At 39.3% G+C, this 21,584-nt stretch overlaps 1 protein-coding gene across 3 annotated transcripts in view; it reads right to left on the reverse strand.

Moving 5' to 3' along the window:
• The window catches only part of akap10 (A kinase (PRKA) anchor protein 10), an 85,293-nt gene that overhangs the window by 59,549 nt on the left and 4,160 nt on the right, over positions 1–21,584 (reverse strand). For all 3 annotated transcript variants that reach the window (XM_078548083.1, XM_078548084.1, XM_078548086.1), the window contains exon 2: positions 7,386–7,436. In XM_078548083.1, coding sequence (XP_078404209.1) covers positions 7,386–7,436 — 51 coding nt within the window. The remainder of the gene's footprint in view (positions 1–7,385; positions 7,437–21,584) is intronic.

Below are 21,584 nucleotides of genomic sequence, written 5' to 3' on the forward strand. Positions count from 1 at the left end.
GGGAAGGGCAAACAAGGCAACAATTCAAACAAGAATTCAAAATAAGCAGTAGGATTCTGCAAAATGTGGAGGAATAGAGGGACCCTGCAGTGTGTCTCTACAGGTCCCTGAATGTAGCAGGACAGATAGATAAAATGGTCAAGAAGGCAGAAGGGATACCATTCTTATTGGCTGAGGCCTAGAGTATAAGAGCAGGAAACACCGGCTAGGCTGCAGCTGGAGTACTGAGTACAGTTCCGGTCACCACATTACAGGAAGGATATGATTACACTAGAGAGGCTACAGAACAGATTCAAAAAGATGTTGCCAGGAATGGAGAATTTTAGCAATGAGAAAAAATAGGAAAGGCTGGGTTTCTTTCCTTCGGAATAGAGGAGGCTAAGGCGAGATTTAATTGAGGTGTATAACATTTTTAGTGGCCTAGATAAAATGGATAGAAAGGACCTATTTCCATTAGCAGAGAGGTCAATAATCAGGGGCATAGATTTAAAGTAATCTGTGGAAAGAGGGGAGTTGAGAAGGATTTTTTTTCACCCAGAGAGTGGTGGGTGTCTGGAACTCACTGCCTGAAAGGCTGGTAGAAGCAGAAACCCTCATCTGCTGATATTTCAATTTAGTACTGAGGGAGCTTTTTTATGTGCATAGGGTTCACTGGCAAGGCCAGCATTTGTTGCCCATGCCTAATTGTCCTTGACCTGCATACTTGCTACGCCATTTCAGATGGCAGTTAAGAGTCAATCACACTGCTGTGTGTTTAGAGTTACATGTAGGCCAGATGAGGCAAGAATGGCAAATGTTGTTCCCTAAACGACATTAGTGAACCAGATGTTTTTGTTTTGCGACAATCAACGGTAGTTTCATGGTCACCATTAAAGACTAACTTTCAATTCCAGATTTTTTTTTTTATTAATTGAATTAAACTTCCACCAGCTGCCATGGTGGGATGCATTAGCCTGGGCCTCTGGATTTCTAATCCAGTGACATTACCACTATGCCACTGTATCTCCTACAATATCAACGTTTGAAATGAGGCATCTATCTGCTGAAGCAGATATAAAAGATCTCTTCTGGTGTCCTAGCCACCATTTATCCTTTAACCAACACCATCCAGTTATAATAGTTCATTGTTGTTTGTGTTACCATGTTGTATGCAAATTGGCTGCTGCCTTTGCACGATATTTAGGATTGTTCAATGTGAAGGAGCTAGAGGAAAATCACACCAAAATGAATATGCTTTCAATTAGGATATATAGACTGGAAGAAATTCTAACAAAAAGTTATCAACCACAAACGCTGATTCTTTTCTATTCACAGATGCTACATGACCTGCTGAGTATTTCCAGCGTTTTTGGTTTCATTTCATTTATCTCATTTGCTGTTTAAGGGACTTTACTTAGTGGAAGTTATCTGCACATTTCCCTATATCATAATGACTGCTCTTCAAAAGTAATGCATTAGTTGTTAAATGCTTCAGATGTCAGATGATAATATGGTAGTTGCTATGGAAATGGAAGATCTTTCTTTAAATTTAATTTATCACCTCAAATTGTTCATCATTATCACCACTAGTGATAGAACTGTAAGCACTCGCACTTCAACCTTATGTTATGCATCTCAAAATACTCTCTTCCAGACACAACTCAAGCTCTGAAGGACAAAACCTTTACATATCATGTACAACCTAGATGACCTTTTCAGTTCAAGTAGACAAGTCTGATAGTTTCACATGTCCTTGGCATAATGGAAGGAAATGGCTACAATACAACTGCATAAAAATGACACTCTTCATCACTGCACTTCACTGAAATCTTAGTGACAACGCTGCATAAATAATACTGCTCAGTGACCGGCAGTTGTACAACAGTAGGGTGAGAATAATTTATCAAGCCAACAACACTTGAAAATCTAGTTGAGAGAGTCTGTATTTTAAGATCCCTAATGTGAGAGAAAATGTTCTTGCTCTATTTTCAAGTCAGTTCTTAAAAAATCTTTTGATGTTAAGATAAAATCTTTGCTCTCAAAGCAGTGAGTCATTAGTGTCACTAAAGAAATAAAATTAAGTCAAATCAAATGTGGATTGAAGCACAATCTCCCAACATTAATAGTCCCACTATTGCCTTTTCATTCACTTTGGTTAAACTGCATTGAAGACACTGAATGATTTGTCAAACACTAGAATCATTGTTCTAAACATTTATAAAGGTTCTATTTCAAGTAGAAGTCACACAGGTGTAATTTTGAGAGTCAAATGCATGCAAGTATTAAATATTTTAAACATTTGAACAACTAAAAAAATTGCACTAAGAAAACCTATGTACAAAAACAAAAATAGCTGGAAAAACTCAGCAGGTCTGACAGCATCTGTGGAGAGGAAGACAGAGTTAACGTTTCAAGTCCGTATGACTCATCAGAACAGCTACATACAAAATGTTGAAAGGAGTTGGTTGAGGAAATCATTAAAAAAAAAAGCACCGTGAGAACACAAACAAACACTGGCAAATCTCATTGCAAACAGAACCTGCTTATTCGTGAATTGTAGACTACAGTTGGTTCAGGCTTTTTAAGCGTTAGTCTCTGTGCTTTGACTAAACTGTGAATGCGAATTTCAGAACTGCTTCCAGAGACATAAAGCTGAAGCAGGTCATTAAATTAGGATGAGGCAAGACCATGGGGGCATTTGAAGGATAAGAATGTTGAAATTGATTCACGCAGGCTCAGGGAGCCAATGGAACTTGGTTTAGATCATTGTAATGAAAGTGCAGGGATTGAGTAGGTAAGCAATGCCATTCTGCACAATTTACAACTTATGAAAGCTGAATGTGGTGGGGCCAGTTCGAAAAGCATTTAAAAAATAAATGCTTTAAAAAGAAGTCCTAAAATTGAGTCCCTGCAGGAGAGTAAGGTCTGAAATGGACAATGTTACAATGATAGAAGCATATTAATTTCGGTATGATTTTCCTCTAGCTCCTTCACATTGAACAATCCTAAATATCGTGCAAAGGCAGCAGCCAATTTGCATACAACAGGGTAACACAAACAACAATGAACTATTACAACTGGATGGTGTTGGTTCAGGGATAAACGGTGATTAGGACACCAGAAGACAACTTTCATATCTGCTTCAGCAGATAGATGCCTCATTTCAGACATTGATATTGTAGGAGATACGGTGGCATAGTGGTAATGTCACTGGATTAGAAAAACAAAGCTCAATATCAAATAAAGCACAAAGGTACTTAGCCACCGCAAGGAACCAAAGATGGCAGGCGGGAATGGCTCATGCAGTGAAGGGCAGAGGTGTTAATATGATCCAAGTCGATTGGTGAAGCCAAAACCAAGGCACAGAGCTTTTCTTTATTTAGAGAGCTTATTGACTTGTTCAGTCTCAAAACTCTCCGCCCACTCAAACTGGTGTCCCAGCTATCTCTCTATTTATATGTGCTCAAGGAAAATGAATACCCATCACCTGTTACTCTTAACTTTAACAATATAATTGTTTCTTGATATCACATGCAGTGAATCAAATCAGCTGAATTCTGGCATTTGTGATGCTAGGGACCTCCGTAGGAGGCCAAGATGGATCATCCACTTGACACTTCTGGCTGAAGATTATTGCAAATGCTTTTCAGCAAAGGATAAGGCTTCCCAAGTCCCACACCATCCTGACTTGGAAATATATCACTGTTCCTTCACTGTTGCTCAGTCAAAATCCTGGAACTCTCTCCCTAACAGCACTGTGGGTGTACCTACACCATATGAACTGCAGCGGTTCAAGAAGGCAGCTCACCACCACCTTCTCAAGGGCAATTAGGGATGGGCAATAAATGCTTGCCTAGCCAGCGACGCTCACATCCCATGAATGAATAAAAAATATAAAATACATGACATTAACAAGAGGTGCTTAAAGATTTATGGGAAACAAATTAATGACTTCAGTTTTTCCAATATTAAGCAGGAGGAAATTTTGTCAATGTCAAATACTTAGTCGGAGTGGTGAGCAATTGGCTTAGATTCAAAAGATGCTAAAAATATAAAGTCAAGTATAAATATTGTTTCTGATCCCATGTTTCTAGATTCTGTCCCCCCTGAGTAGATGCATAATGAAAAGAATGAGGAGAGGACTAAGGAGATCAGGGACATGAGTTATGACTGTACAGTCTGAGGATACATGGCTATGGCTATTGGGACAGGTATGATTGGAGCCAGGAGAGAAAGCAGCATTGCAAAGGTGAATCAATGAGAAAAGTTCCAATGGGATACAATGACCACTGGCATTCAAGGCCAAGTTCAAGAAGGATGACAAAATCACTGTCAAAAAGATGATGACATTTATGACTTTGAGAAGAGCAGAAGAGCTGGGAGAGTGTTTGTGTTATAAGAATAGCTGAAAAAGGAGAGAAAACAAAGTACATCGGGAAATAGTCATTGGGTGACACAAACTTGCTTTTTAAAATCCTGTGGATCACAGGAGGACTTTGTTAAGTTGGTGTTTCTTGTATCATATAAACAAATATGCTATCGTTGGAAATACACTTGCATGATTGCCAATGTAAGAATAACCACTGCACTAAAAAATTGAATTGCGATACTCAGATGTTTGAGGAACTTGATAATGTGTCATGCAAATTAAAAGTCTTTTTTCCTTTTGTTATTGGTTTAACCTTAAACATGCATTGTCTAGGTTTGACAATCCTAAATTACAGTTCAAATAATATTATCACAGAACAAACACCTAAGCTAATTGTGTTTTTACAAGTCCTTCAGAAGAACATCCAGTAAATTAGTGGATCCTTTGTCATCACACTTTGAAGCAATCAATTGAAAAAAATAAAATGGCAGACACAAAAAGGTAGTAAAACTTAAAAACATCTTGGTAACATTAAATTATTTTCAATTTAAAAATGCTCAACCTGCCAAGATTGCAGTTGATTGTCTCTTCTCCTTCCCTCCCCAGCCCCCTCATCAGCTCCAGAGCAACAGAACATCTGTTCTTTGGAGTGGACTGAACTATCCTCCAATGAGTTCAATTTCATTGCAGATAGGTCAAGTCTAAGCAATCCACACAGCTATCATCAAGCTCTGAAGCATTTTTGAAAGCAAAACAGACTCAAGGGACCTGTGCCCCCAGCTCATATCACCTCACAAAGAGCTAAATATTAGCTGCCTGACAGAGTGTCATAACAGAATTCTAAATTTTACAATAAAAATCAAATATTTGTAAACAATTTACACTCATGAATTCCCAAAATAGAAGAACTTCAATCATGAATACACGTACTGTAATAAAAACACTGGGACATCTATGCATATAAAGGATTTAAGAAAAATAACTTGAACGCAACAGTGGCCTAAATTTTCAGCTACTGTCCGTTCCAATACACAATCATTTTCTATTGTATGGATCAACCACAATCTGTACATTTCACTGAGCTTCACTGATTTATATCTAGAGAATCAAATATCTTCATCCTTACCTTTTAATTCCTCTATTGCATTGCCCTCCCTACCTTAGCAATCTTCATACTGATCATACTATACACTCCTCCAAAACTGGCCCACTTCACATACCCTATTCTGTCATTGGTAGCCAAATTTTCAGCTACTATGCCTCAGCATTGAAAAAAAAACTCCTAAAGACTCTCCTTTTTGACAGTGCCTTTGCTTTTTACCTATCCCCTTTCAGTCTGCTGCTTGGGTCCAGTTGATATCCACTCCCATAAAAAAACTCTCACATCTCTCTCACTCTCAAAAAATTAGAAAATCTACTGAAATGGGTAGGAAAGTGAAATTATCCACTTTGAAAAAAAGTAGATTCTTTTTAAAAGGTGAATGACTTGTAAATGTTGATATTTAGAGGGATATGGGAATCTTTGTGTTGAAATTACAAAGTTAACACGCAGTTAAGTAAGAAGGCAAATGGTACGTTAGCCTTTATTGTAACTGAGGGTTTGAATACAATAGGAAGGAAGTCTTGCTGCATCTAGCTTTGGCAAGACCACACCTGGAGTATTGTGTACAGTTTTAGTCTCCTTAATCAAGGAAGGATATCAGCAACCAACAGCACACCCCTTCCCCACTCCAACGGTCCTGTCAGCAGCCCCCACTCTTATGGTTCCCATGTCCCTTATATTTTTCCTGAGAGTTGATCACCTTGCTAGTGAACCTTTGTTGCACACCTCTAAGATACTAAGACAAGCAGGAGATATGAGGATAGAATAACAAGTGGAGCTGATGTAGAAGTTCAGTTATGATCTTATTGGCAGAGTGGGCTTGATGGGATGTGTTGCCTACTTCTGCTCCTATTTATACGTCATATAAAACGCTGTTATTGTTTCTTCAATGCCAGCAAACAATGCAAAAAAAAAAATTCTCCATGTTCTCCAGTTATTCTCCATCCCCTTTCTTTCTCTCCCCTCCAACCCCACCACCAAATTTCAGTGCCCACTGATTCAAACACTGTTGTATACTGCCAGCCCAAAGCTAAAAACAATTTACAAAAAAGACAGGCATAAACAACAGGAATCAGGAAGGTAAAATGTTCTATACTACACAGAAAATAATTTTTCTAAACAACGTTTGTAATCTCAATACAAGCTTCTCCTGAATCAGATAGGCCATGTAATTGACATCTGGATGTCCCTGGGAGCAATTATACTCCAGTTGACTCCAAAAAAACTATCACGTTTGCATCTAAAGTATATTCCAAAAAAATTACAGCTTAATAATTTTAACTTCTATCAGCAACAACAATTAGACTCTAGCTGACATTAGGATGCGCCTATTTATATTACTTCTGCACAGGGAGAACACTTGATGGTCTTAAAAGTAAAGGCCAAGTTAAACAATTCCACTGTCTATCCTCAAACTGCAATGAAAAGACCAGTCACTACAATGTGACATTTTAATTACATGACTCCTGTCAAATATCTCCAGTGTTTTCCTTTTATATGTAGCAAAAGTGACATGAACACCAAATACACATTTCAAGAGTCTACTTAAAACTAGGATGCCACGCATCTTTATAGTTGATAATGTTAGCACTGTGTAAATTCCAATTAAGACACGAACAGTTATCATTCAACACCATGGATATGTGTATGCGGTATCTGCTAAAGCAAGATATCATGCTGGAAGGTAATGATTTAAGCAACTAATGGATGAAAATTCCCAGCATTACTGAACATTAAAACCTCCTGACATAAGAACCTCATCGTAAATGTCTGCTATAATCATGGCAAACAGTGAAACTCTAGCAACTTTGGTAATCGTGAGTTATTGTGACCGTCTCATTTTATGGTAATTTTAGTATTGCTTCAGTTTTCACCAATGTGTGCACCCTCCACACACTCTGGATTTAATTTAATTTAATCTTATTTTAAAATTACCTTTATTGGCTTGCGGCTCTGAGAATTTCTCTTTATCTCCTTTGGCTTTACCTGTACAAAACACAAACATACTCATTAATTGAATGCTCCCGTCAGTAGGTTTAGTGCATCTACAGTTACCGTCGTACAAGTTCACCTTGGTACATCATGCATTCTTTGATTAACTTTAAATTAACAATCTGGGATTTAACAACTATTCTTCAAATACTTGCACATTTAGCATAATAGGGAAGGGTCTTACAATAATTTACTACATCAGTGAAGGAAAAGGTCTTAAATTAGAGAACCCAATCTAATATTAGCTTATTTACACTGGGCAGAATGTTACCTGTTGTTTTAACAGAGTGTATGAGAGAAGGTTAATAATTTCCACATTTGACAGATGTTTTTTCCCTGAGGCACACATGCAAATGGAGAATGCTTATTTAAATTTGCTAATGCGACTGAAACAGTCCAATTGTGTGGATAGAAGTTATCTACATTAAAAGGAAAATGCCCAAAATCATCCACCATGAGACTTGCATGCAGCATATTTCTAACATCTATATCAATTCATTTTTGTTTTTAGTCTGGGCATAAAGTTGCTTCTTCTAAGCTGTGGATGGTGGACAGCACAGAAAGGTTTCAAGGGAGAAAATATGAGGAAAGTAAAGTTACAGGAATGGCAATGGAAACAAACTTTATAGCACTACGTAGAAAGAAAAGTGGACAAACAGTCCACTGCTGAGTACTAATATCCATTTTCAGTGTATTATACGGTAATTGGAAAATATGCTGTGCTTAACAGATGGAAGCAAGTGTTTGTTATCTAGTTGGGCAACGCCAGTGGGTGAAAGCATTATGCTAAATTTTTGATTTTGGCCTTGCAGCTTTGAGCTTTGGCAAGTTGAATCCTGGAACTATAGGAAATTGAGAAGGGTGGGGTGCAGAACAGGGGCAAGATGGGAAAATATGAATGTGTCTCTTCATGACCAGCAAGAAAGTTGCCTCCCTAATCCTCCCAGATAAATAGCAGATGCATGGCATAAAATGGGGGCAAGAAAGAGAAAGGAGAGAAAATTGAGGTATCAGGAGGGAAGGGTTCTCATTTTTAAAAAAATGCAATTTTAATCCTAGGGTTCAAATCTTAATCCTAAGAAAGCTGTATTTGGTCTTTTCTGCTTGGATTGTTTTTTGAATCCATAATTTAGATGATAGCAGGGGCCACCATTTCTTCATGCAGTATAGCTGGTTTCCTAGTAAACTGATGGGCAGAAAAACAAATTCAATACTGGTCATTTGATGCCATCCGTCATGTTTATTACTTTTGTTAACATTTCACCTACAGCATCTAGCACACCCACCCAGCATGTTCAGGTACAACTCTAAAACAAGTGTTAAAATACGTATGCACTATAAATTTACAACAGCTCTCACACTGCGCTTCAAGGTTTGATCAAAACAGAATTGCACATTTGTAATTCATTATCCCTTTTGCTACATATAACTGGCAATAAATTTACACCAGTTACTCAACTACACAAATCGGTCAGTCAGCATGTGCATAGAGTATAAAATTCAGAGTATTTAAAAAGACCAAAGCTACACAACAACTGTTTGCAAATTTAAATGAGAAAATAGGATGGTGGAGTGGCAAAGAGCTGAATATGATCGTTGGGCGTGATTCTTTTAGTGTCAAGCCTCCTACATAGAGATGTTTCAAAAGAGCTCCATTCTAATCTTACTGGCCCAGATTTTGCTATAAAAATTACAGCGAGGCTATCAGCTTTCAGCACAATTAAAGTGTAAATTGGACAGTAATTTCCAGTGACCACAAATACAAGGTTAAATGCAAAAATCGGAAATTTTGTGCGTCATCTTTGCATGTGCAAATTGACTGAATGACAATCCTTAATCCATTTTCCACGCCAATTAAAGTTCACAAACTTCCTCAATGGCAGCACTCTGACTGAACACCAGTGCCCCAGATCACGACCAGTAACTTGAGGGGTGGGCCAGTGATAGCGCAGGTGCTTCCAGTGTAGCAGACCAATGGATGTACTCTCAATACCTGTCATATGATATGATTAGAGTGCTTATAGCACTGTACTTCTGCAAAGAGCTACAATCTTTTTCTAAGTATAAAGGAAGTATAAACACAGTGCTGGAAATATTGAGGAGGTCTGTCCAGAATATCTGTGAAGAGAAACAGAGCTAATATTTTGAGTCAAATATGATTCTTCTTCAGAATTGCCAATTAGTCAAATTCGACCAAAATATTCTGTTTGCTCTCTACTGATGCTGCCAAACCTGCTTAGTATGTCCAGCGCTTTCTGTTTTTATTTCCAATTTCCACAGTATTTTGCTTTCATTTTATATATAAAGGAAGTTTCTGTTTCGCCAGACCAGTGCACATTTTTTTTTAAACTGAGCACCAGCATCTGTTGTAAACTTGGTACTTCTGCATCTAGTTATAATTTCAAGTCCAAGTTCTGCCAGTTTGAGAAAGGGAAAGAAACCAATTCATTGTAAAAATCACGGTTTTTACATAATTGTCATATTCTGTACACAATCATCTCACTTAGCACTGTTGGTAATTATACAATTCCACATCTGCAACATTCATAATCATATATACATAATGATACATTGCACCTTGTGGTAAATGTCAAAACCATAAAATACAATGTGACTGGTAATCCTCTGAGTTTAAACCTCGAGCTGTCAGACCAGTTTCACAGATGAGGCAGACTTAGTCATTTAGTGGATTATACAAAATGTCAACAATATAACAATTATTTCAAATCAACACAAAAATTCAAGATACAGCAGTGTTTTGCATGGGGCACAAAAATTTCTGTTACCTTTACATCCCATTTTGTTCAAAACAAAACAAAAATTATTCCCCCCAAAAAAATACCACCAGTACATTGCTTTCCAAAATGAAATTCAGGAATTTATTTTCCAGTGTAATAACTCGTAGCTGTAGGGCTCATGAATCTCCTTATGCCCACCACTCATTGCCTACAGTCAAAGTACGATATTACCACAGGAGGGAAAGAAAGAAAAGAACTAAGAGATTATTTAAATGCATCCAGCTGCAGTTTCCCCCAACCAACACTTCAAGTGCACCAGTGGCAGAAATCAAAACGCCTTCATAAGACCGAGATCTTTACGATTATGAAATGGTTTGACTGTAAAGATGTTTCCATTTGTTTTCCCGAAAACTAGGGACCATCAATATTAAATTAAAAACAGAAAATGCTGGAAACATACAGCAGGACTGGCAGCATCTGCGGAGAGAGAAACAAACGTTTCAGGTCTGTGACCTTTCATCAGAACTGAGAAAAATTAGAAATGTAATAGGTTTTGAGCAAGAGAAAAGGGGGGAGGGGTGGGAAGAACAGAAGGGAAAGTCTGTGATGGGGTGGAGGCCAGGAGAGAATAAATGACTAGAGTTTTCATGGCACAAAGCCAAAGGGAGTGGTAATGGGACAAATGAAAAAAAAAAGGTGTCAAAAGATTTTTTTTGTTCCATTACTATTTTCTTTAGCTTTGTACCACGAAACATCCTGTAATTTCTGTACTGGCCCTCCACACTATCACAGACCTTCCCTTTCATTCTTCTCACCTTTCTCTTGCTCAAAACCTATCACATTTCTAACTTTTCTCAATTCTGATGAAAGGTCAGAGACCCGAAATGTTTGTTTCACTTTCCACAGATACTGCCAGGCCGACTCAAGTGTTTTCAGCATTTGTTTTTATTGCAGGTTTCCAGCATCTGCCGTATTTTGCTTTTGGCCAGACATGCCAGATAGCAATCGACAAATCCAATAGGGAATTGAGGAGAAACATCTTTACCCAAAAAGTGATAAGAATATGGAGTTCACTACCAAAAGGAGTTGTCTGGACAAAAAACATTTAAGGCGAAGCTAGATGAGCACAAGGAAGGAAGGACTAGACGGATTTCTGACAGGGTTAGATGCAGAGGGATGGGAAGGGGCTTGTGTGTACTATAAATACCAGCACAAATTAGTTGGGTCGAATGGCCTGTTTCTGTGCTGTGGATTACATGCAATTCGATACAATACAGTTTCTGCATCCACTGCTGTACCTTTAATTTAGCCCTTTCCATCATACATGCCAAATCACAGTCAAATTTACAATTGAGAAACATCACTGTTCAAACATTGTTTTGGTTCCTTATACAGGTGTCATCAAGGGAATTGACTGGCTGGCTCATTGGGTTTGAATATTGTTTTTTTCATCTGTGTCATTATTTGGCACAAACCAGCTATCTTATTAAAACCCATTTACTTTATTGCCCCATGCCAATGGCAGCCCCAATTTTGGTGGCATTACAATAAACAAACAAATGCAGCATTGCAGTCACCAAAAGCTGCAAGCCCTACTGAAAGAAATAGAAGAAAGCAGAGTCAGTGGCATGAATCCCAATAGGTCTGACACAAGCAAGCAGATGTACATAATTGGCTCAGTACCTCTCTTTTCTGGCTCATTAAACACAATCAATCCAATGGGGGAAAGAGATTCACCAGATGAACAAATATCTTGGTTGTGATACCATTGGATTAATGGTTGTCAGATCATCAATGGGTGCTGTCAATGCAAGGACATCACGCCTCTACTCCTTAAAGTTGAAAGCACTTATTCAGGGGGCATAGCTGAAAACAGTCCATTCCACAGTAACAACATCCCTCATCGCAATAAGCAGATAAACTCATTGCTTAAAAGAAAAAACAATCACTTTTTTTTTAAAAAGGGGTAATGTCACCACATGGATAGGTTCCGGTTGGCAGTGTTCCTGGAACAAGGAGAAAGAATGGATTCCAAATACTGCTGGCTTCTGCTGGAAATGTTCCACTGCTGTTGCGGATTTTGCAGCATAAATTTTGTGAGCCCCCACCTCCCCCCCCGGCAATTTCCATACAGTCTATGTTTAAAATCTTCCAAGTTTCACAATTAGCAACACGTTGGTGGTCATGTCATCAAATCCCATTACCATCAGTCCCCATGCTACAAAGCAGCTAAAATACGCAAGTCAACCATGCACCATTAAATAACGCTGCATCTCACTTGAGGCAGAAAGATCACAACTGCTTTCTCTTACTTTCTCTGCAGTGCCATGCAAAGCAGTCAGTCATCAAATAACTGGAAATTCATATCTGTAGGGAGTGAAAGGAATGATCTTTCATTTCACATTATCTTCATTTGATGGATGAAAGTCAAGGGGTAGACATTAGGTCCCCAATGGAGGGCAATCATTGCAATTTGATGTGAGCCCCAATTTTACTACTAAATGACTCCACTTAACATCTTCAAATGTACTGTACAAGCTCTAATGTAGCATCTCTGAAACACAATATATTTGAGGAACTTATAAAGAAACTTTACATGCCAGGCTGAGCAGCAGCATAACATAGGATAGGATAGTCCCAAAGATGATATACATGTGCCTAACAAAATGTATTCGAAAAGGAAGCTATTAATATTGCCTTTTTATACTTCCGTTCTGTTATGCGGTTTATTGCACAATCATGACTAATCCAGTGGTCTAGAATCTCAACTCTGTACTTTATTAAAGTTGCACCTTTGCCATGAAATACGCCCACCTCTCCTTGATGTCTTAACCTAGATAGTCCTGCTGAAATCGCAAACTAACCAGGCGAGAAAATCATGAGGCAAACCAAATCCTTAATGCCCATCGTACAATATGCCACCATTCTAACTCATTGGCACCTTTCAATGCTAAATTTTCTTTTTACTTCCTATCATTGTTTCACTTCCTTCCAAAAATAATTCTTGCAACAATAGGTTTGCAACAGCTACATTGAGCATTATCTTTGCAGATTATCGATGTAAGTTCTGCAATCTTCCACAATTGGGTGCAATGGGGTGAAATTTATAACTAACATGCGCATGCTCAAATTGTTGTAAATACACAAACTCAAAAACATCAAAATCATATTTTAGCAAACTACGAAGGCATAAATCCAAGATGTTCATCAGCAGTACTTCTATTTTCTCGTAAACACCAGAGCACAAACTGATGTGTTGATTCAACAATGGCTTGCTGCAGCCTTTCACATACAAATACTGCTTTCTTTTAAAAATAGGCCTGACTGAAAAAAAATCCAAAATGGTCTCAATAAATTTGAACTCATTTGGTTTGTAAGGAAACTTTATACCATAACTTCATTAAGTGCACTGTGCCCAAAATATCTTTTTTTTTTATTCACTCGTGGGTTGTGGGCATCACTGGCAAGGCCAACATTTATTGCCCATCCCTAGTTGTCCTTGAAAAGGTGGTGGCATGTCACCTTCTTTAACCACTGCCTTCTGTGAGGTGAAGGTACACCTACAGTGCTGTTAGCTGGAGAGTTTATAGAATGGTTACAGCACAGACAGAGACTATTTGGCCCATTGTGCCCCTGCCAGCTCTCTGCAAGAGCAACTCATCTAGTCCCATTTCCCTGCTTTTTCCCTGTAATCATTTCCCCCTCAGATCATTATCCAATTCTCTTTTGAAGGCATCATATCTGCCTCACCACATTCTCAGACAGTGCTCTCCAGATCCTAAATGCTCGCTGTGTAAAATATGTTTTCATCGCGTCATCGTTGCTTCTTTTTTCAATCATCTTAAATTGGTGTCCTTTGGTCTCAATCTTTCTGCCAATGGAACAGCTTCTGCCTATCCATTCTGTCCAGACCACTCATAATCTTGAACACCTCTATCAAATCTCCTCTTAATCTCCTCCTCTCCAAGGAGAACAGCCCCAGTTTCTCCAATCTATCCACCGTTCCAGGATTTTGGCTCAGCAATGAAAGGAAACAGCAATATATTTCCAAGTCAGGATGATGTGTGAAACGGAGGGGAATTTGTTGATAGTTGGTAGTGTTCTCATGCACTTTCTGCCCTTGTCCTTCTAGGTGGTAGAGAGTTTGGGAGGTGTTGTCAAAAAAGCCTTGGGAGTAGCTGCAGTGCATCTTGTAGATGGTACACACTACAAGCACAGTGCACCAGTAGTGGAAGGAGTGGTTGTTTAAGATGATGGAGTGCCAACAAAACGAGCTGCTTCATTCTGGATGGCGTTGAGCTTCTTGTGTGTTGTTGGAGCTGCACTGATCCAAGCAAGTGGAGAGTATTCCATCACAATCTTGACCTGTACCATGTTGATGGCAGACAGACTTTGAGGAGTAAGGAGGCGAGTTCCTCGCTGCTATTTGTCTGGCTGGTCCAGTTAAGTCTCTGGTTTATTGTGGTTTGCAAAATCAATAAAATTCAGACCGCTACACTACAGTTTTGAGGGTTCTTTGGGGATAGATTACAGGAAGCTAAATTCTGCACCTAACCCACGCTAAACCTCATTTCATTGCCCCACATTAAAATTTTTAAGAGGGAAAAAATTTACCCATTATTTTTAAATGCTGTATATAAAGATATCCCTATAAAAGAATAATGCTAAATATGATCATGAAGGGAAAAAAATATGATGATTAAAATAGATATGAAGGAGGAAAAATTATTCTTGTACAAACTCTGGATGAAACATTAAGAAAATATTTGTACTTTATAAGCTAGGTCAGTTTTATCTTATAAAAGCAAAATACTGCAGATGCTGGAAATCCGAAATAAGAACAAAGAAAACTCTGGGTTCTGATGAAAGATCATCAACCTGAAACAGTAATTCTGTTTCTCTCTACAGATGTGACATGATCTGTGTTTTCGTTCAGTTTTATCTCATAGACTCAGACGTTTACAGTACAGGAGGCCATTCAGCCCATCATGTCTGCGCTGGTCAACAAAGATGACTACACTAATCCCATTTTCCAGTGTTTGGCCCATAGCCCTAGAGGCTATGGCAACGCAAATGAATATCTAAATATTTCTTACATGCTATGAGAGTTTCTGAGTCAACCACCCTTTCAGGCAGTGAGTTCCAGACTCCCACCATTCCCTGGGTGAAAACATTTCTCCTCAACTCCCCTCTTAGCCCACTACCTCTTACCTTAAATCTATGCCCCCTGGTTATTGACCCCCTCTACTAATGGAAAAAGTGCCTTCCTATCCACCCTATCTATGCCCCTCATAATCTATCAAGTCCCCTCTGCTGCTCCAAGGAAAACAACCCCATCCTGTCTAATCTTTCCTCATAGCTCAGACCCTCCAGCCCAGGCAGCATCCTGGTAAATCTCCTCTGCACCCTCTCCAGTGCAATCACATCCTTCCTATAATGCGGTGACCAGAACTGCATGCAGTACTCCAGTTGTGGCCTAGCCAGCGTTTCATACCGTTCCAACATAACCTCCCTTCTCTTGTATTCTATGCCTCAGCTAACAAAGGCAAGAATCCCATATGCCTTCTTAACCACCTTATCTACCTGCCCTGCTACCCTCAGGGATCTATGGTTATGCACACCAAGGTCCCTCTGATCTTCAGTACTTTCCAGGGTCCTATCCTTTATAGTGTAATCCCTTGCCTTGTTAGACCTCCCAAGTGCATTACCTCACACCTTTCCAGGCTGAATTCCATTTACTACTGCTCTGCCCACCTGACCAGTCCATTGATATCCTCCTGCAGTTTATGGCTATCCTCTTCACTATTTACCACCCTACCAATTTGTGTGTCATCTGAGAATTTCTTGATCATGCCCCCTAGATTTAAGCCCAAATCATTTATGTACACCACAAACAGCAAGGGCCCGAGCACCAAGCCCTGTGGAACCCTACTAGAAACAGACTTCTAGTCACAGAAACATCCCTCTACTATTACCCTCTGGTTCCTGCCTCTCAGCCAATTTTGCATTCAACGTGCCACTTTGCCTTGGATCCCATGGACTCTTACTTTCTTGACCAGTCTGCCATGAGGGACCTTATCAAAAGCCTTGCTAAAGTCCATGTAGGCCACATCAAATGGATTACCCTCATCAACACTCCTGGTTACCTCCTCAAAACATTTGATCAAATTTGGCAAACACGGCCTTCCCTTACAAAATCCATGCTGACTATCCCTGATGAATCAGTGTCTCTCCAATTGCAGATATATTCTGTCCCTCAGAATTCTTTTTGGTAACTTCCCCACCACCGAGGTTAGACTGACTGGCTTATAATTTCGTGGTCCATACCTTCCTCCCTTTTTTAATAATGGGACAACGTTAGCAGTCCTCTGGCACCTTACCTGTGGTCAGAGATTTGAAAATTACTGCCAGGGCCCCTGATACTTCCTCCCTTGCCTCCCTCAACAACCTAGGATACATCTCATCTGGGCCTGCGGATTTCTCCACTTTTAAGGCCGCCAAACCCGCTAGTAACTCCTCTCTTTCTGTGTTAATTTCCTCTAATATTTCACAGTCCTCCGCCCTGATGTCTATCTGTGTGTGTGTATGTGGATCATTCAATTCAAATCATGCTCTATTGTTTTCTTCTCCAATTGCTCCTGTTACTAAGTTTGTTCTAGTACCTTATTCGTCTCAGCTTTAGCAATTCCTCCTCACCAAGCCTCTGAATACAGAAGTTTATCACCTTTCAACCTCTCCCAAGGTGTTTCTATTAGAATTTAAATTAGCCTGCTTAATAACTTGTCTATCTGACCTTTTAAATGACTCGTCTACTTGAGTATCCTTTGAACCCTAGTTTCAGTCCAATCTCTCGTACCGTTTGAGATTAAGTATTTCTGGAGTACATCAGATACAACTCTCTCAGCCTTATTTTCCCAGTAATATTTGCTTAAGTAGCCTCTGACTGTCCTCAGCTTCACGTTGAATTTTTGCCTTTCATGCCCCTTGTCCTGTTTCTGTTCATATTTGATGACAGCAATGACTTTTGGTGTAAATTCAAGTCATAAATGCAACTGCCTCCTAGCATGCACCATCCTATGCACCCTCCCCTTTACAGCAATCTACTGTATTTAAGATGATCTGCGTGGGAGCCTTCGGTTTATCCCTTGCCCGATCTCCTTTACAAATTTTTATCAACTCAGGAGGTAGGAAATACATTTTCCAGAGTTTTTTTTTCTCTGGTTTCTTGCCTCTTCCATGAGATTACATGGCTAGGGAGAGAGGAGGGTGTGGGGTGGGTTGGAAGGAGGTGGGTATGTTATGACCCTCCAGAATCGTGAATGTGAATCAGCTAGTCTTTCCCTATCATTTCTGTATATTCATATTGATTAAAGAATACTAGATAAAGCTCCCCTAGGGATTACCCAATTTATCCACAGATTCTCCATTTCCTTACTTTTATTCCCACACACATTATGGTTATTTTCCTTCAAGCATCCTTGCGTAACAAACTCAACAACTTGTGCTTTCTGGGAGTAATACTCTGCAGCAAAACACAACTGGATACTGGATACCTGGCTGCCTGATTCAAGAATTACTATACGTGGAGCTTGAAGGTTCAATTGCAAATGCTGCAATGCTTAGTTTCCCATGAAAGGGGGAGGCGGTGGCATAGTGGTATTGTCGCTGGACTTGTATTCCAGAGACCCAGGGTAATGCTCTGGGGACCCGGGTTTGAATCCCACCACGGCAGATGGTGGAATTTGAATTCAATAAAAATCTGGAATTAAAAGTCTAATGCTGACCATGAAACCATTGTCATAAAAACTCATCTGGTTCACTAATGCCCCTAAGGGAAGGAAATCTGCTGTCCTTACCTGTGTCTACATGTGACTCCAAACCCATAGCAATGTGGTTGACTCTTAAAATGCTCTGAATAAGGCAATTTGGGATAGGCAATAAATGCTGGCCTAGCCAGCGATGCCCACATCCTATGAATGAATAAAGAAAAAGGCAGAGGGTCTACCTCACTGACAACCGTACAGCAACATGGTCCTTTCAGGCATAAGCCCTGAACATTAAAGAACAAGTTATCAATTATAATAGGAAATGTTAATCAGGAGCACCGTTATAATAATTAAATAGCGAAAATAGGGCAAGGGAACAGAGGTTAAAAACAATAAGCAGCATGATCAAGGTTATGTTGGGAAGTCATTCTTCAAGGGGGTGATAATACCTGGAATGGACTTAAAGGTAAGCTGACAGAGACTGAAATTCTGGAATTATTCATGAGACAGTTATATGATGTGATGTGGCAGCTGTGATGGGGGAAACGGAAGAAGTGGGGAAAATCCTGGGTTCCTATGGAAGACTGAGCTAGATGGGCTTAAAAGGGGATCAGTAACAGCAGGTTGTTGCACAATCCGTGGCTCCCAAAACAGACGCTGCACTAACTGATTTGTCCTTTTTTGCCAACTATGGCAGGTGTAAAAATATTTAGAGACAGTAGTGTGATGGCACTGAAGAACATGCACGTTATGAGGCTGTGGAACCTTAGAAACTAAGGTTTTCTGTTAATAGTAACTTCATTATGGCATATTTGGGGTTTCTGGCCTATTTGTTTACATTAATCCAAGCAGCTATTGTTTAGCTCTTCATCACCATCTCAACTCCTGGCCCCCAAAAAAAACAACTTTTCACTCCAAGCAGCCGAACTCTAACTAGGTCAATCAGATTTTCCATGTAAACAACTTAATCCCCATGTAGTGTTGCGATGCATCAAATCAAATATATTATGACACAATGCTAGGATGCAGCTTTGCACCCATGACTATACACAAAGCAAATTCCTGATTTGCCTTCAAGTGTGAACGAGAGACCGACAGCTTTGCCCCAAAGGATGAAAATGAAGAGAGCAAAGAAAGCAAAAAAAACCCATCAGCCATCACAAGGCACATTCCAAACATCTTGGCAGCAAGGTCAACAGCACACTGATGAAGACTTGAGGGTGGGTAGGTCTTGTGCCTCTGAAGTATACTGACAGGGGAAATTTGGAAGCGAAGGAATAGAAAATAGCTCAATAAAGTAACCCTCCAAGATCTGGCATCATTTAAAATACGTACAATCCTATCTGTTTTGTGAAAATTGTGCTTTTCTGCTCAGATTATCCACCAGTCACAGCATTTACAGTGACAAACTTAGCTCCAAGGTCATTTGTGTACTACATTTGTGAAGCAACCGCCTTGAACAGTTCAATTTCATACTTTCACCATGCATCAGATGTAAAAACATTCTGTAGTGTGAGATGGTGTGGTCAATGTACTGAGTTCTAAGAATGCAAGAGATGTCAAGGGCACAAAAAGACCTTCTGCCACTGAAGATGAATTTCCCTAAAGTATTTTCCTAAATTGGGCTAAGATACTTTCTAACCTCTCCCAAGAGGCTCTATGACAGAGGAATGGGTAGATGGTGCAAGCGGATTGCACTATGTCTGGATGGGATGGACCATTTGATCTTTCTCCAATTCATACATTCCTATATTGTAGAAATCCACAGGTTTTTGTAGCACAAATGAATATTATTCAAACATACCTGTTCTCTAAAACAGCTATCCAGTTAGCCCCATTCTTCACTCCTTGATTCCTACCCTGTTAAAACATTCATCTACTTTTTTCAAAGTTGTGGATCCTGCTTCTAGCACCATTTCTGGCAGGGTGCTACAACTCCTGAAACCTTCCTACATTAAAAATAGTCAGTTTGTGTTTAATTAATTAAATTGATGCCCTCCAGTTATCAATTCACTGACCAATGGAAATAATTTTTCCCAATTTATCTCATCATCATTTAACAATTTTCATTCCAATGAAACCAGTCTCAGTTTCTCCAGCCTTTCATCAGAACTAAACCCTCTCACCCAGTATCATCTTTAGGAATCACCGCTGCACCTCTACTGTACTGACATCATACTCAGTACTCTACTCAACACAAACCCATACATCAGGCTTTATTGTTTCCACAAGTACTCTCATTTTCTAATTTTATTTTTAAAACCAATTTTTATTTAGTTCCATTCTCTGCCCTGGATTCCTGTAGCAATGGGTTTAATTAGGAATCTTTCATCAGGGACCAAGTCAAAATCTTTCCAACAATCCCAATAAACTACAGTATACAGAGTCCTATTTATATGTCAAAGTCTTCAAAAAAGTTAAAGGATCTAGCAGGATCTTCCCACTCTAAATCTATTCTAGTAGGTTGTTATTGCTGTACATGTACTTCTCCAGCCTACTCCTTAGATTAGCCTCTGTAATGTGCTATTGAGGTAAATGGGCCTGTTGTGGCCTTGGTCAGTTTTGTCATCTTTTTAAACAGAAGTTCAACTTCACTTGGGCCCAAATGTTCCTCCACGTCAATAACCAGATCCCAAAAAAATTCCACAAATAGCCCATGGGATTTGTTAGTCGAGTCCATCAAGCAGCTCCTTTCACATGGACCTCCAAGACCTCAAGGATATTGGATACACAGTAGTACAAAATGTGAATAGCAAGTTAAACTAATTCTCTAGGTCAAATAGTTTTAGAAAACATTTACTTAATATTTAGCTATGTTATTGCCAGCCTCAACAATTTTACTTCAGAATTCTAATTTCCTCACTCTACTCCTTTAGACCATAAGAAATAGGAGAATTAGGCCATTCAGCCCCTTGAGTCTGCTTCATCAAATACAATCTTGGCTGATCAACCTCAACTTCACCTTCCCACACTTTTCCCATATCCCTTAATATCCAAATCTATGTCTTGAATACACTCAATGCCTAAGTTTCCTCAGCCTTCTGGGTTCAAGAATACCAAAGATCCACAATCCTTTGAGTGAAGACATTTCTCCTCATCTCAGTGCTAAATGGACGACACTTTATTCTGAAGTTGTAACCCCTCGTTGTAGATTCCCCAACCAGGGGAAACAACCTCCCAGCATCTACCCTATAAAGCCCATAAGAATTTTATACACTTCTAGGAGATCCACCTCTCATTCTTTAAAATTCTACAAAATATAGGACCTAGTCTACTCAATCTCTCCTCAAAGGACAACACCCTCAGTTCAAGAATCAGACAATGTGAATAAAAACATAGGCTAAATATACGTGGATTATTTTTATTTTAATAATTACTGAGGGAAGGGTGGAGGGGAGCAGATCGCTGTTTAGATAGAAACATCTAAAAGACCAGTTCAGCAATAGTGAAGGTGTTTTTTGACTAGTTACTGATAAAGAATTAGGACATGCCTTACTCATTGCTTGTGCATAATTTGTTTGCTCGCATTTCACCCTTGATAAATATTCTCAAGTAAGATGAGTTTTCAGCTCTTTACCACTTACTTTGTGATTCTTCTACTGGAGGTCAAGAAATGTCTATAAAGAATGGCTTTCTAT

Source organism: Cetorhinus maximus, chromosome 9 (genome assembly GCF_964194155.1).
Source record: "Cetorhinus maximus chromosome 9, sCetMax3.hap1.1, whole genome shotgun sequence".
Lineage (NCBI taxonomy): Eukaryota > Metazoa > Chordata > Chondrichthyes > Lamniformes > Cetorhinidae > Cetorhinus > Cetorhinus maximus.